The sequence below is a fragment of the Periplaneta americana genome, chromosome 16 (assembly GCF_040183065.1).
Source record: "Periplaneta americana isolate PAMFEO1 chromosome 16, P.americana_PAMFEO1_priV1, whole genome shotgun sequence".
Classification (NCBI taxonomy): domain Eukaryota; kingdom Metazoa; phylum Arthropoda; class Insecta; order Blattodea; family Blattidae; genus Periplaneta; species Periplaneta americana.
The window spans coordinates 67,869,562-67,886,807 of NC_091132.1; the positions used below are offsets into that span (position 1 = coordinate 67,869,562).

General features: G+C 35.5%; 1 protein-coding gene across 6 annotated transcripts in view; it reads left to right on the forward strand.

Moving 5' to 3' along the window:
- The window catches only part of dlg1 (discs large 1), a 1,351,531-nt gene that overhangs the window by 34,013 nt on the left and 1,300,272 nt on the right, over nucleotides 1-17,246 (forward strand). For 5 of the 6 annotated variants that reach the window (XM_069849439.1, XM_069849443.1, XM_069849448.1 and 2 more), the window contains exon 2: nucleotides 16,135-16,676. In XM_069849439.1, the coding sequence (XP_069705540.1) occupies nucleotides 16,551-16,676 (126 nt within the window). In that variant the 5' untranslated portion in view covers nucleotides 16,135-16,550. The remainder of the gene's footprint in view (nucleotides 1-16,134; nucleotides 16,677-17,246) is intronic. The other variant, XM_069849440.1, reaches the window with a different exon arrangement.

Here is a 17,246-nt window from a genome sequence, read left to right on the forward strand (position 1 = left end):
ATTTGGATACCTTTGACATGACGAAAATTGTTAAGCAACAAATTTACATTCACTAACGAGAGACTATTTATTCCAGTGAAATTAAAAAGAGAGTTCGTTATAAACATATTGTTGCTTCATACATAGATCTTGGAAGCAATTTAATTAAAAACGGTCAGCGAGTGGAATTCTCCATTGTCACAGGTAGCCTATTATATGATTTGTCTTCATTTGAGTTCCTTGTTCACTAGCATGACACAGTATGTATTAAAAATTGCAGTCTAATGAAATTAAAAAGTAAATTAAATGATAAAATGTGCTATGGGAAATATTAAAAGGCAGTAAAAGGGTATAGTTGCGCCACACGGTCAGATAAAATGCAGCATATAAAAAAGGGTCCCTGTTTTGTGGGCATAGTTGCGCCTCGTTCCCATCAGGTGGAGAAAAATGCATGGCATAGTTGCGCCCCGTTCCCTTCAGGTAGAGAAAAGGTCATGGCATAGTTGCATCCCGATGAAATAGGTAGAGAAAAAGGCACTACGGAAACTCGAGCCTCGTAATCAACCAACCTTATTGATTTCTTATTCGATTTATATTCATTATCGATACCGTTAAAATGAACACCATGAAGTTGGCAGTATTTTATTCACTGTTTTTTTACTGTTTATGCAGTGATTATCGATAGCCTACCGTTAAAATGAACACCATGAATTTGGCAGTACTTCATTAACTGACATATTCAAATGAGTGAGCCGTTGGAATATGGGACCTTAGCAGTCTTGACATTTTATTAGTGATTTTCACACCGTCTGTGGCGTATAGTAAGGTTAATTTAAAATGAATGTTAATTTAGTGAAAAGGGTGAAGAGTTAATAATTGTAATGGTTCTAAGTTTCAATTTTCGAAACCCTGTACGATAGGGTTAAGATATCGATGTAGAAACAAAAAATGCAGTTCATTTATTGTATGTGATCAATAAAAAAATGTTATTTTAAATAGCAAAATTGATCATACGCTAGGCCTATCTGATTTCAATGCAGCTATCACTGTAATATTTTTAAGTAATTTATTTATTTTATGACAATCACTTTCGTGTGTAATATGCTCATCGGGGCGCAACTATGCCATGTCCATCCTGCTACCTGATTTCTTCGGGGCGCAACTATGCCATGTCCCATCTGCTACCTGATTTCTTCGGGGCTCAATTATGCCATGCCTAGGCCTCCCAATTGACCGCGGGGCGCAACTATGCCATACCGGAAAAGGAGACTATGGCAGACTGAGGCAAAAAAAATTAATGGTCCCAAAAGGAGGAAAAAATGTCCTGGATAATTACATCCATTTTCTTCTGGAAGCAACATTTTTTGCACTGGTTTCTTTCAGAGAGCTCTAATTTATTCCTCCATAAAAAAAATGCACACTTAAAAATCCTAACCCTGATTTTAAACAACGAAATTATCATAATTAAACATTATATTCAATACACAGACAGTAGGTGGTACCAATTTGTATAGGTCTACTGTAATAGAATCTTTGTTGGTAAAGAAACTTTGTCAAAATATCGACTGGCCCTAAAAATAGCCTTGCGTGTTGGATCTGTGTGTACAGACCAAACTTTTCTGAGCAAATTTTTAACGTAACGGACTACTCCATTCAAACGCGGGATGTAAACAACCTGAACTTGTTGAGTCGTTTCCAGCAAATCTTGCCATTTGTATTTCTTATGGCTTTCGATTTAGAAAATCCATTCTGTGGGCATAGCGAGTTCCGGCTTCTGCCGTTAGAATTCGCTGTTCCTTACTGCCTCGGGCCTGACATCTGTGGTATCAGTGTCAAGATTATCTCGTTTCTCAGCATCCCGAATGCTCACCTATAATCCGGTATTATTCGAATCCTATCTCCCACGAGCTCCTTCGGTGTCTGGAGAGTTAATCTTCTACACATTAACACGAGAAAACATCTGCGTTGTGAAGCCACATGGGTCGCTACCGCTCATGGACACGTCTATAGTGAGGATCACGACAGTGTTGTTCCTAAAGTCTAATTTGGCCGTCTCTTCAGTGTTGCAACTAATATCAGTTATCACGAAAGAGGGAAAAATCACAATACAACGTACTGAAATAATAATAATAATAATAATAATAATAATAATAATAATAATAATAATAAATAATAATGCAGTAATTAATAACTACATGTCTTACTTATTTAGGCCTACCACATCTCATCTTATGTTGCGAGGTGTTTTCTACATAATTTAATAGTTTATGAAATAGTATATTTTCCTTCTGGAATTCCCGCATATTGTGTTGGTAATTAGGATTAGTATGATCTAATATTACAGTTTATTTTGTCTGACAACATGAAATTAATTGCTTTAACTAAACAGTTCACGATTCACGAGACCTAACCTAAAAATGTAGTTTGATCACATGAAATGATTAGTACGAATTTCGAAAACAGAACACCACTTTACCGCTTACTTAAAATACTTTCAACCACTTTCTTTCTTGGAGACGTCGCTACCATGCTATTTCCTCTCTTGGACAATTTAATAAAAATCTAAACACGAAAGAATTTCATTAAAATGTCAATGTACTTACATGCATGTTTCAAATGAAATAGGTCTATAAGTTATTTCTTATTTAATTACATTTACGTGAATATAGAGTTGAATTGGAATAAAATTATAACTCATCAGAACTGAATTATGTATAGATATTAATATTAATACCGGCGTTACTAATTAATTATTAATTCACAAGCCTAGGGACTTGCATTTTCATCAGTTTACTTTAGCGCAAACCAAAATTATTGATGCCAACATGACAGTTAGAAAATAACTGCCAGTTGTAATATTTGTCAGTATCCGAAATTCGAAACGAAGTTGGTAAAAGAAAATTCAACCTGAGAACTAGAAAATCACTATAATTCACTAATATATGTAGTAATAGGGGAAAAATGGTTGAGTTTCACCTTTAGGGTAGCCTATTAAGTAAGCTGACCCGGACTATAACATGAAGTATAGTAATAACGTCGATATATTTCTTCTTACCGGCCGCGGTGTATGCAGTTGCTAAAGCGTGCTCCGTGGCAACCACATTGTAGGTTCGAATGCCATTTTCTGCATTGATGTTTATCCTATGTTGTCTTAGGTGGAAGTCAACTAACCCAGTATCACGGAAAAGAAGGCACTCGTCCATTTAGTGTCTGATCAAAAAATATAAAAAATAGGCTATACCGTTTGGAACGTCTTCGAGCACTTGATGCTAATGTTGTGGGAAGTCATCTGCAGCTTAAGGAACTAATAGACTTCGAAGTTGAGGTACATTATCTAAGTTAAACAAGATAGAACATTATTTACAAAGCAACTGGCAAAGTAGTCCTCTGCTTTCATACACATACCATGTTAATTAGAGCTGTTGTAATACGTAATACAGGCCCAGAAAGGAAAACATAAAAAGTCTAAGCCAGTAATGTCAACGAGAGCGCAAACGTGCTCACAGCCCGTACGCGCTGATCAGAGCACGTAAGCCACGCAGGTACAAGTCACTGGTGAACACAAGGGTTGTACATTACACATTGATGAAGAAGTCGTTCAGTAAGTTTCAGGCTTACTAGACTCTTGACTTCTTATGTAAGTGAAAGATGAGGTGATGTTCTTTGTTGGTTTGTGGAAATTATTTAGTTACAAAGACAAGTAGTGTCGAACGCCTGAAATTATTAGTTCATCTACAGATTGATATAATATTCAAATTAGTTTGTTTTTATTGACATTAAATAGTAATAAATGTATGTGAAGATATATTGTAAAGCTTCTTCCTCACAGCATTATATTTATGTTTACAGAATAAAGTACAAACAAAAGTGTGTGCTGCTAATGGCGTAGACTCGTTACATGTTAGTTACGAGTTGTGCCTATAAATTGTCCAGATTTTCGTACATAAATTCTCAGTTTCACGATGTTTCTTAAAATTACGATATTCTTTGGCTAAGCCAAGAAAAAGTTACGTCCAAGTATTTTGAATTGCGTGAATATTTATCAGAATTCTTAATAGAAAAATAGAGACAGTCCAGAACTAGTTGACTCTACATGGATCGAGGAACTTAACTTTCTCAAAGATATATTCGAGCATCTCAACGTTTTTAATTTGAGATCGCAAAGAAAGAATTAATTAGTGTCGACAGATATTGTTAAAGGCTGTTAGATGAAGATTTCATTGTGGATGTTTCTGGATCATACAAATATTTATTTCAATACTCATAATGCAAGCCTATATAGTTTCTTTGAGGTCCTGAAAAAATTACTTCAATGGACTTGGAATGTTAGCCAATTCAGGTCTTCCATTAGAAATTATTTTTCTGCAGGGAACAACATTTCGCCGGACATTAGAAGGCTGGGGTCGGCAAAAAAAAAAAAAAAAAAAAAAAAAAAACACTTCGGAATCACGCAAGAAGTCAGGAATTTAAATTTGTTTCTAGAAGTGTGATGATGCTCATATAAGTAGTACATGATTATGTAACAGTTACATATCAACAATTAGGCTAATTATAAGTCTCATTATGTAAAACTGCTTAAGTTAAAGAGAATCTATGTTTATTATTTGTTATATCCTACTATTTTATAATTAATTGCATTTATTAGAGAGGTACATTCTGCAAAACATGCCTTTATTTCTTGTTTTCTTGTATGAGCATAACACATTTTCTATTACTGAAGAGCAGTTTAATTCATCTTGCAGTGTAAGCCAATAGAGTTCATTTTGCTCACCCCTTCTTTTTCACCGCTACTGCCTACAGAATAGATTCATTGGAACCCGTGCATGCTTCGTAGCACGTAGTCTTTCATGTGCTCTGACCTTGACATTCCTGCTGCCTGAAGGTCAAACGGAAACATAATGTTGGATAGAATACAATGTAGCCTATTCGTATTATCATTTCTCCGGTGTAGAAAAATGACATTTTTCGTAGATCTATGCATAGTGTAGCCTATATAGAGAAATACTATTTACAAAGGTGCGTTGTAATAATAATAATAATAATAATACTTTATTAACAGAATATCAGAACATGCATTTGCAAATACAACGTGAATTGTAGTATAAGGGAAAGAAGCGGCATAAAAAAGTAATTATAAATATAAATCACAGAAATTAACTTGTCTTCCTTCTTTTATTTGGTTATTTTACAACGTTTTTATCAACTGTATGGTTATCTAGCGTCTGAGTGAAATGAAAGTGATAATGTTAGCGAAGTGAGTCCAGGGTCCAGCGCCGAAAGTTACTCAGCATTTGCTCATAATGGGTTGAGAGAGAACTTGTCTTAAAATAATAATATTAATATTAAAGAAACAACTTTTAGATAACAATATATTCCATTTAATATACATCTAACCTCCGTTGAGTAGCCTATAACTCGTGTTCGAGGAAAGGGAATTGAGAGCATACATTAGCTTAATAAATTGTCAAGTAACAATGGTAATATAATACTTAAAATGAAAATAACTTAATTAGGGGCCTAATGTATTTAGTAATTTAATATTAGCATGAAGTCAGAATAAAAGTTTTGTAGGATAAAATGCTAAATTACTAATAAAAGAGAACTGAGAATCAAATGAATTGAAATGAAGTATCATCAAATCATAAGAAAATTTAAATATATCGGTCAAAAATATAATATTAATTTAAATAGCGTATAACAAATAGTAATTTTATTTTTTTAATTTAAACTGAAATGTTACAATTATTTAATATAGTACTAGTTCGAATTCATACCATAAATTTTTAGTACATAATTAAGGCTGTTTTTTTTTATTTCTTCTTGTAAGTTTTTTTTTTTTTTTTTTTTTTTTTTTTTTTTTTTTTTTTTTTTTTTAGAAGAAAGTAGCCTATTGTACATTTAATTTTTTCGGTTGAATTTCGTTTTCGACATCGCAATGACTTCACGTTGTTTTAACTGTCCCAGCTTCAGTGTTAGTAAGTACCAAACCTTTACCTAGACCTAGGCAGACAGCGCAGTGGATGGATCCGATAGATGGGAAAAGTAAACAAGCCCTAGCCTGTTGCCTCACTCCGTATCTCTCCGACTGGGACCTCAACTTCGAAGTCTACTAATAATAGCTTCTCACGAAAAAGACTAAGATTCGATTTCCGGCAAGTCCATTCTTATTTGTAGTAGACAAGAAGGCAGTAGGCCTGAGAGAAATTTTCTTCTATTATTTCTGTTTCTTCTACCATAATCGTTCAACCATTACACTATTGATGTCTGTATTACAAAGAAATATATTACAATATCTGGATGGAAATAAAAGTAAATAAATTATTAGTATTTTTTGTTTGTAACCATTAAAATTGTATGCCTATAGTAACGAAAGCAAAGAAGTTTCTGAAAAACGACGTAAAGTCTTATAAATAGATTTTCTTTTTCAGTCTGGTGAGAATTTTATATCTGCCGATTTTTCCTTTAAATTTCTTCATTTCTGGTTTGAAGTCCCAGCTTTTATGTGAATATTTGATGGAGATTTTTCCTTCTCTGGTCTTACAGTTTTATTACCAAGATCTTCACTTTCGAAACGTCAATCATAGATTGCCTCTTCCTTTTCTGCATGAATGAATGTGGTCTGCAAACATAAAACCTGGAGTTGCGTGGCCGGTATTATATGACTGTTTTATAGTATTATTGCTTCCAGATCGCTTCTTTTATATGGTTGTTTTAGATTCTTCTCAGATCACTTGATATGTCTACTCATGTGGAACTTCCAGTCATGTTTGAAACCCTAAATGAAAGCCCTCCACATTGTCTATTAAACCCAGTATTTTCAACAGTGTAATAACTGTCATATTACAACATAACAGACAACTTTCCCCACTACTTGGAAATATTTACAGTATGTTCTCTGTTGCAACATCTCACTTTCTTTCTTTCTTTAAGAAAACTTAAAATAGTCTAGAGTGCGCATGATCAGAGGACGAGCGACTTGGTTCACAAGAGAACGACTATGGTCCGTCACAGGGATCTGTGGAGTAGAAAGACGAAACAAGACCTCTGCGCATGTGGTATATGGGAGGGCTAGGGCCAATGACCCCTCTGGTGGGAGGTATTGCTTGAGCGAAGCGAGCTTGCAGGGAGGGGATCTGTAGACATTAAGAAATCTGGCCACACGTCCTGTTAATACCATCTGCTATCACGAGCATCTTGCCCCTTAGCGGGCTCGAGCTGATGCTGTCCGCAGTACACTCCAGGATAGATAGACTCCGCTCATTCACTCCGCACACATGCGCAAACTTACTTCACAGATTCCTGGAGCGGACCTTAGTTGAGGTAATAAAATTAGTTTTGTTTCGTTGTATGTCTTATCATACGCACTGTCTCCTTTCTGGGACTTAAAAGTATCTGTGCGATAAAACTTTTTTTCTAAAACTGTACAGTACATACAAACCCCGTCAATCTTACAGTTAGCATCTTGCCAAAGTTCAGCATAAGAAATAGGCCTATTGCTTCTGCAAATTCATTTCCTGTTACGTGACTAAGGAATTTCTTTTGCGACACTTTTATAACGTGCAAAAATATTTCTAAAATATTTCCTAAGATTAAAAGATAAAGTCCTACAGATAGTTTACCTTCACTAAATATGCTGTCCTGGTCCGTCTCAAAGAGCGAAGAACTATTCACTCTCTCACTTTACTCTTCAATATTCTTCAAACCTCTAATCCTAGCTACCTAGCTTCTCGTTTTTAACATTTGTTCTCATATCACGAAATAGATACTCGCTCACAACACCGTATCACACTCTCCATTCCTAAACACAGGACATCCTTCTACTCTTCATCTTTCACCGTCTCTGCAGCTCATCTCTGAAACTCTCTACCACAACATGTCAGAGACTGTCAGACATTGTCTAGTTTCAAAAATAAATTAAAATTACACTTTTTGAATTAGTTCCTTTCAGTTATAAGCCCTTTTCTCTGCCATAGTTTTGTAAAAATATAGGCTATATATTTCTTTTTCCTTCCTTTCCCCCTTTTTCTCTCTTTATCAGCCGATGAATTTATTATCATAGCCTTTTTATCGTGAATTTTATTTCATTTTCGTATTTCTTTTCTTTTTTATTATTATTTTATTACATTGCATTTTGATATATTCTTATGTTTTTCCATATTAACCATTTGTACTAAAAGAGTTGCTTTCACTATATTCCAATGTATTTTACTTTCTTTTCCCTTTTTTCTATTATGGTATTATTTTCATGTTGTTTAGTGTCGATTTTATTATGCTATTATTATTATTATTATTATTATTTTCTTTTTTTTTGTAATATGTTAGTATTCTGTTCTTTAACTTTTTGTTAAATTTTGACTGCTTGTGTACTTTGTGACCTGGTAGAGTGTAAGAGAAGGCCCTATGGCCTTAACTCTGGCAGTATAAATAAAGAATTATTATTATTATTATTATTATTATTATTATTATTATTATTATTATTATCATAGTTTACCCTGGAGCTAAACTTTATTATACAGAAATGAAAAAGAGAATAAATATAATTTTTCTGATATTTATTCCTTTTTTTTTTAGCTCTAGCTTAATTTATTACCAATTCTTATTGAATTTTTTAAATTTATTAGTCTCAGTATCTTCTAAGAAGTTAAGCATACATTTGTTCTTTGGTATACTTCAAGGAATCATATCTGAGAAAAAATGTGATGCGTTCCTTTTCACTATGTAGGTAGGGTAAAGGTTAGTAACATTGTGGTACTAATAATATTATGATAGTTCTTTTTGAGAATTTTTCACAATTTTACTGAGCTAGAGAAGGACCGGTTTTATCCAGAAACTTGTCCACGAACATCCTCTTAATATGTTGACGCAAAAAACCGATCTTCCTCTCGCTCAGTAAAATTGAAAAAAATTCTCAATAGAACTATTATAATATTATTAGTTTCACAATGTTACTAACCTTTACCCTGTCGGTTGCGAACTCTCCAAGTTTATACTAGTTAGTTATGAATATTGTTTATACCTGTAATATTAGATTATAATGCTTAAATCGCTAACTATGGACGTGAAATTAAAACATTCGGTGTATTGCAAAATATGTATAATGTAATGTACAATAGAAAATTTAAATTATAGTTTAACTTGTCATGTGCAGACACGGGTACGTGACTTGGGTCTTATACATGATCTTAAAACCATCGTCGTGCTGGACATGTATTTCATGATTTGTATGCGATATCACAGACACAAGTGTTAAAATGGGACGTGGCCTATTGATTTCAGGCGCGGCGGAGGCCATGCATAGCTTTTAGTTGTGCAGGTGTCCTGGTGCAGGTCGATATGTGACGTAGGGTATTGTCCACTACAGTGGATACCGCCCTCTGTTAGGTAACGGAAGTGTAATGTGTGTAATTTATGCAGGAGTGTAGTTTAAACATGAACTGAAAGTGTAAATCAGAGCTCGACAAATTTAATATCAGGGTTGTAATGTGATGAAAAATCTTAATCAAAATTGTTAATACGAGTAATAATCGTAGTCGAAACAGAAGGAATTTGTCTAAATTATTAAAATGGACGTTAAATGACTGAGAGGTTCAGCAATTCTATGTTGATTGATGTGAATATTACATCTAGGGAAGAGCTGTATTATTTAGTACCGATAGTTTAAATACTATACATTATACCTTAGAATCTAAGCCTTAGATCGCCACTTGAAGACCTCCCGCAGAATAGCTTGGAAGCAGACGAGTTCACATTTTAAGGGGAAGTTGGTAGACGAAAGCCCGAGGAGCACGATGCTGCATCGGTAAACGCGAGATGCCTTGCAATCGGTCCTGATATAAATATAATAATGATTCAGAACATTCTTTTACAGGGGTAACAAGGAGAAAGGCTGTCGCATTTGTTTAAGCAGTTACAAGTAGATCAATCCACTTCACTGATCCTTCCTTCCTCCATCCCCTTTCAGCCGTAAACAAAAACAGATACAACCTTCGAAACGTCATGGACTCTACAGGGTGATTCGAAGTCTGGTACTATATAAATATCTTCCATATGCTAGATTTTCGATTACTATAGGTATTACCAGTATTTGTAAGACCAAATGCTCTACCAGTGACATATTTGATTCTTGCCATCAGCTATCTTAAAAGCCGCCATTTTGGGTGCAACTTTGAAATTTTAAATGGAAAAGTGTCATGTGGATACTCAAAACAGTACTAAACAGTAAAGTAGGAAAAGTTAATTACCAAAATTGCATAGAAATACCTTTTCCAAAGCCTCTTTAGTACTGTACCATGTTACAAAATATCTGTAGCTGCAGTAACTAATGTTTGTGTCATTATGACAGTTATCTTTAAATAACTTGAAAACGATTAGAGATATCTCAAGACAGATTGCACCATTGTTTTTGTTTCAGTAAATTTCACATGATGTTGATTACCCACATGACCCCCTTTTATTTAAAATTTCAGAGTTGCATCCAAAATGGCGGCTTTAGAGATAGCTGAGGTCTAGAATCGAATGTGTCACTGGTAGGGCATTTGGTCTTACAAATACTGGTAACAACTATAGTAATCGAAAATCAAGTATATGGAAGATTTTTATGTGGCTCCAGACTTTTGATTCACCCTATATGCTTCATTAACAATTAAGAAAGTCTAACCCTTGAATGTCACCATTGCTTTCCCCTCACTAGGAACCATTATAGCCTACCTAGTATTTGATAATTTATCACTCGTTTCACAATCTATATCCACGTATATTGTGTTGATTAAATGACAATTACTATGTTGATCTAAAAGAAAGAGAGAACAATGGTACGTTCTTAAGAAGTGGTAGAGATTGGCTGTTATTGAATAAGGGATTCGTATCTCTTGAAACCAAATGTCCACACCTGTGGAATAATGGTCAGCACGTCTGGCCGTGAAACCAGGTGGCCCGGGTTCGAATCCCGGTCGGGGCAAGTTACCTGGTTGAGGTTTTTTCCTGGGTTTTCCCTCAACCAAATATGAGCAAATGCTGGGTAACTTTCGGTGCTGGACCCCGGACTCATTTCACCGTCATTATCACCTTCATCTCATTCAGACGCTAAATAACCTTAGATGTTGGCACAGCGTCGCAAAATAACCTAATAAAATAAAATAAAAACCAAATGCTTGCGTGCGCCGTAGCATATAGTAAGAAATTTAAAGTGGGAATAAGTGAGCTCGCTTGCTGCAAATAGAAGGGTAGTGAGGGAGGGAAGTTTTTCAGTCTACTTTCTTCTTCCCCTGACGCGCAGGTAGGTTTCACGAGATACTGAATGGCCTATAACGTTTCGAAGATTGGCTCTTCTTCGCCTTCAGGGGAAAAACAGGGTGAGATTGGTATCTTACTCTTTGGAGTCACTACAAACAGTTATTGTGCTTGACTGACCCAGACGTTGCGAATTTCTTATTCATAACAACAATGTAAAACTCCAAAATATATATTCTCTACACGACAGTTATCATCCTTAATGCAGAAGTAATTTTGGTCTACACATTTAATTTATCGGTAATTTGTTAACTAAAATATCAGTAACGAAAACATAAAATCTGCAGATTTGCATTGAATACAATAGATGACCCAACATTCTAAATGTGCTAAGTGCCAAAAACAACTTTCTGAGATAATGATGAAAAACACACTGTACAGTACATGTTGAGATACCTACAATACCGTCATTACAGTTGAGCTACGATAAAAGACAATTTAGTATGATCTTCTCATATGGATATTTCTCCCTTAGATTAAATAAAATCAAGTTTGAAAAATTGGCACTTAGCACATTTAGAATTTTAGGTCAACAATTTTATAACGATCTTTAAAAATTAAACTTATTACTCGGAAATAGATTATACAATAAGGGTTTCCGGCTTTATTATCAAATATCTAGCCATGTTAAAGTGACTATTTGTCGAGTTCTGATATGAACAATACTTACTTACTTACTTCCTGGCTTTTAAGGAACCCGTAGGTTGATTGCCGCCCTCACATAAGCCCACCATTGGTCCCTATCCTCAGCAAGATTAATCCAGAAACTACCATCATATCCTACCTCCCTCAAATCCATTTTAATATTATCTTCCCATATACGTCTCGGCCTCCCCAAAGGTCTTTTTCCCTCCGGCCTCCCAACTAACACTCTATATGCATTTCTGGATTCGCCCATACGTGCTACATGTCCTGCCCATCTCAAACGTCTGGATGTTATGTTCCTAATTATGTCAGGTGACGTATACAATGCGTGCAGCTCTGCGTTGTGTAACTTTCTCCATTCTCCTGTAACTTCATCCCTCTTAGCTCCAAATATTTTCCTAAGAACCTTATTCTCAAACACCCTTAATCTCTGTTCCTCTCTCAAAGTGAGTGTCCAAGTTTCACAACCATACAGAACAATCGGTAATATAAATGTTTTATAAATTCTAACTTTCAGATTTTTTGACAGAAGACTAGATGACAAAAGCTTCTCAACCGAATAATAACACGCATTTCCCATATTTATTCTGCGTTTAATTTCCTCCCGATTCCTCCCGAGTGTCATTTATATTTGTTACTGTTGCTCCAAGATATTTGAATTTTTCCACCTCTTCGAAGGATAAATCTCCAATTTTTATATTTCCATTTCGTACAATATTCTGGTCACGAGACATAATCATATACTTAGTCTTTTCGGGATTTACTTCCAACCATATCGCTTTACTTGCTTCAACTAGAATTTCCGCGTTTTCCCTAATCGTTTGTTGATTTTCTCCTAACATATTCACGTCATCCGCATAGACAAGAAGCTGATGTAACCCGTTCAATTCCAAACCATCTGTGTTATCCTGAACTTTCCTAATGGCATATTCATATTCTATGAATAATTGTGATCCAAAAACCTCGCTCAGTCCATTTGATCATTTTTTTAATTATACAAATATATAACTTTTTAGACCTCTATTATTATATTTTAAGCTTATTTTCTTTCAAAATAACGCCAAATACTCGTCTAAAAGTTTGTGTTATTGTATATGTCACTCGAAAACTCACTCAGTCCGTAGACCGGTGGATAAAGAAAACTATACCAGTTATTTCATAAAAATGGACTGAACACGTTTTGGTACCACACTCTTCAATTTTTCTGTTTCAAAAATGTACTGCAAGATTATTAATTTCCAAATAGCTTGGAATTTTGTTTAAATATACATAATTCATCATAGATATTAAATTCTGTTGGAAATTTATCCTTTGAGGAGGTGGAAAAGTTCAAATGTCTTGGAGCAACAGTAACAAATATATATGACACTCGGGAGGAAATCAAACGCAGAATAGGCTAAATATGGGAAATGCCTGCTATTATTCGATTGAGAAGCTTTTATCTTCCAGTCTGCTCTCAAAAAAGCTGAAATTTAGAATTTATAAAAGTTATATTACCGGTTGTTCTGTATGGTTGCGAAACTTTGACTCTCACTTTGAGAAAGGAACAGAGGCTAAGGGTATTTGAGAATAAGGTGCTTAAGAAAATATTTGGGGCTAAGAGGGATGAAGTTACAGGAGAATGGAGAAAGTTTCAGAACGTAAAACTGCACGCATTGTATTCTTCACCTGACATAAGTAGGAATATTGAATTCATATGTTTGAGATGGGCAAGGCATGTAGCACGTATGGGAGAATCCAGAAATGCATATAGAATGTTAGTTGGGAGGCCGGAGGGAAAATTACCTTTGAGGAGGCCGAGATGTAGATGGGAGGATAATATAAAAATGATTTGAGGAAGGTGGGATATGATGATAGAAATTGGATTAATCTTGCTCAGGATAGAGACCGATGGCGGGCTTATGTGAGGGCGGCAATGAACCTCCGAGTGCCTTAAAAGCCATAAGTAATAAGTTGTAAGTAGAAAGTCATTACTACTTTATAATTAAAAATTAACACGTCTTAAGAGATAATATTCACATGTTGAAATTTGGTGTAGTTTTAGGTATTGAAGTTACCGTGTATAGTGGAAGAAACATTCCTCAGCGTGTCCAAATTCCCTACTAGTTTAATGTAAAGATGATACTAGGGAGAAGTTTCGATACGTTGACGACAGTTTTCTGTCCCACACAGTTTACGTTCCTCAAAACGTCACTGTAATTTGTCCTGTATTGGCAAGAGAGTCGGAAGAAGAGAGTATATTTTATATTTTTAATGTAATGGTTTGTTTTTACATGTCGTAAGGTGTCTTGCTGTGTGTAGTAGCCTATGAAATGTTCAAAATGCATATGTAGTTAGACAGGGTGAATTACGTGTGACAGGACGTTTAACGGTGCATTATCCTTAAAAACTGCTATAATAGACTGTGTATTGAAGACAAAGATGACAGTAATTCTCATGAAATAAATGTTTAAATCAGACTTTATGAACGGTACCGCCCAAGAAACTAGACATGGCCGGTTTTGACAAAAATATACTGAACAATTACAGAAATATATACTTACAGTTACACGTTCAAATCTAATTTATAAATTTATAAGTGTGTCCTCGACATATTCGGGACTTCATTCCGTAAGAAAATTTGAGTAGAATTTGCTAAAAATTAACATTCTTAACTTTTTTTATTTGCTAGACAAGTTTATTACATGAATTTATATGTAAATGATCAAATATTCGTCTAAATATTATTAAATATTCTTTACATATTCCGTAAAATGTAATTGTAATAGGAAATGACTGTTGTCCTCACTGGTATCGGTGGTTATTCCAAAATAAGCCATGCAATCAGTACAAAACTCATCATATTGTTTAAATTGGGGAAGAAACCAGTATTATACTTAATAAAGCTTTTGACTACAGAGATTATAGTGTCGAACTTCAACGTTAGCGAGAAATTGCCGATAAATTTTGCTTGGAACAAGTTTCTTTCACGTGCCCTAAATCTTCTATACTAGATTGGTAGCTTTCCTTCCCTCCTGGGGACCACATGCTAAGGATATTATCGCCCTCTGCTCGGTTTGAACACGCGAACCTCCCGAACCCAGCGGCTAGCATATCAACCATTAGACCATCGAGGACATTTGAGTCTCTTGGAAGTCTTGTCTGTATACCTGGTGATTCAAAAGGTAGCTGAAACAGAAGGAACTTACAGGGAGGTGGAAATATAACACTTTTCAAGTAAAATCTGTGATCTTAGAAATAATCCTCAGTACAAACCCATAATGGCAATATCTACACTGAGAGTGTAATCATACTTCGCACCTTATCTTTTGCCACCACGTTTGTATGGGGAGATTTGCAACTTCTAGCTACAAGTTGTTCCGAGCTGTTGAAAAACTTAGAATTACTACATATCGCGCGTCAGAAGATGTGAATGCAATAGGAAAGAGCAGCTACACACTTTATTCTTGCTGTACGAGACTTTATAAATCACACCATCCCGGGAAAAGGATCGGAAGAGGAGGTTCTGTTGACCAGCCCGCTCCCCTGATATCACGCCTCTTGATTACTTTTTTTTTTTGAGAATATAAGCGTCGTTTATGATACTGGTAGATGAAGGGAAAACTCTCTTAACTAGAATAATTTCAGTATCTGATGTGGTGTGTCTGAGTGTTTGTGAAAAGTGCGCCTGAGTTTCTTTCGACGATGCTATGGGGCGAACTTGGTGTAGTGATCGCCAGTTGGTACAATTTTTCGTCTAATACAAAATTAATTGTTACGTTCATGCAATTTTAGCCTACTTGAAATTACTATTAGGCCTATTTCTTTCGTATGTTATCCATGATGTAATACCGTGTAATGGGGTAAGTAGGGATCCAGAGAGTGAATAGGGACGAAGTTTTATTATTTTTAATTTCTTTATGTCAAAGATTAAATTTAATAATAAGAGTGTTTATGTTTTCATTCATAATGAGTGAACAAATAAACACTGTTATTATTATATTTAGTGTTTGACACAAATAAATAAAAAATAAAATAACTTCGTCCCTATTTACCCCATTTTATGGTACTTGTGAATCAGAGGTTTATGTGGACTGAGGATTACTTCCTATATCATGAGTTCTATTGCGATATTGTTAGTTACATTCAAACTCCTCTGTGAGCTACTTCAGTTTGAGCACAAAATTCCGAACAATCCTGTAGCCTATATTTGTAATTTTAAAGTAGCTATTATGATTACAGTATTATCGTGTCTACTGTAAGACGCCGTCAGAGCTTCCGAAAATGTCGTGACACACTCTCGTAGCGGTAGGAATACCCGACGACGTAGAAACAGTCAGCCGAGGTTTCAAGTTGTCTGTTATTCTCCAGAGAATGTGATCCAACATAAAAGTCTGAAACATAGTAATAACTCATCTACGCCTTAGAACACAGATCATGCCTTAGTTGTGTAGCTCCTAGTAGTTGGTTATGAACTCTCGTACGAAACACCAATCAGGAACACCGAAACACATCGAAGAAACGTATTAGAAGCCCCGTTAGTGCCTACGCGATTCCACAACGACAGAACTCTGCGAGGTCTATGAGGACTGCAACTCGCCCCAGCAAAGCAGCAGTGCCCAAGACGGCGCGCTTGCAGGACGCAGGTGAGGGCCGCTATGCCCCCCACCGCCATGTGCTCGCTCTGTCCCCGCAAGAAGCCTCTCCCCAAGAAGCTGGTGCGCTTCGACTCCGTGGTCGACACCTTCTCCATATCGGAGTGCAACTCGGGGACCGCCAGCAGGGTAAGCAGTAGCAAGTGTTCAGTGTGTAGTGTAGGTTGTGAGTGTTCCAACAAACAGTAGATTCTTGTTGTTTCGGACTTACTGGGGAGGTAAGTCGTCCGATTTGACGAAAATCAGGAAAAGGAGCAGAGTGTGCGCTCGGACGGAAGGCACTGCAGGTAGCTGTTTGCACGTCTCGAAGTTACAACTAGAGAATGGACGCATATCAAACATTTAACAGTTTTATTGTACCTAATAGGCCTATATAGTTTTATTTAGTTTATCAGCTTATAATTAGGAAACACGATTTAATTAATTTAATTTAATAATTCTTTATTTATACTGGCAGAGTTAAGGCCATAGGGCCCTCTCTCACACTCTACCAAGTCGCAAAGTATACAAGCAGTGAAAATTTAACAAAAGTTAAAGAACTGAATATTAACATATTACAAATAATAATAATAATAATAATAATAATAATAATAATAATAATAATTCTTTATTTATACTAGCAGAGTTAAGGCCATAGGGCACTCTCTCACACTCTACCAGGTCACAAAGTATACAATCAGTGAAAAATTTAACAAAAAG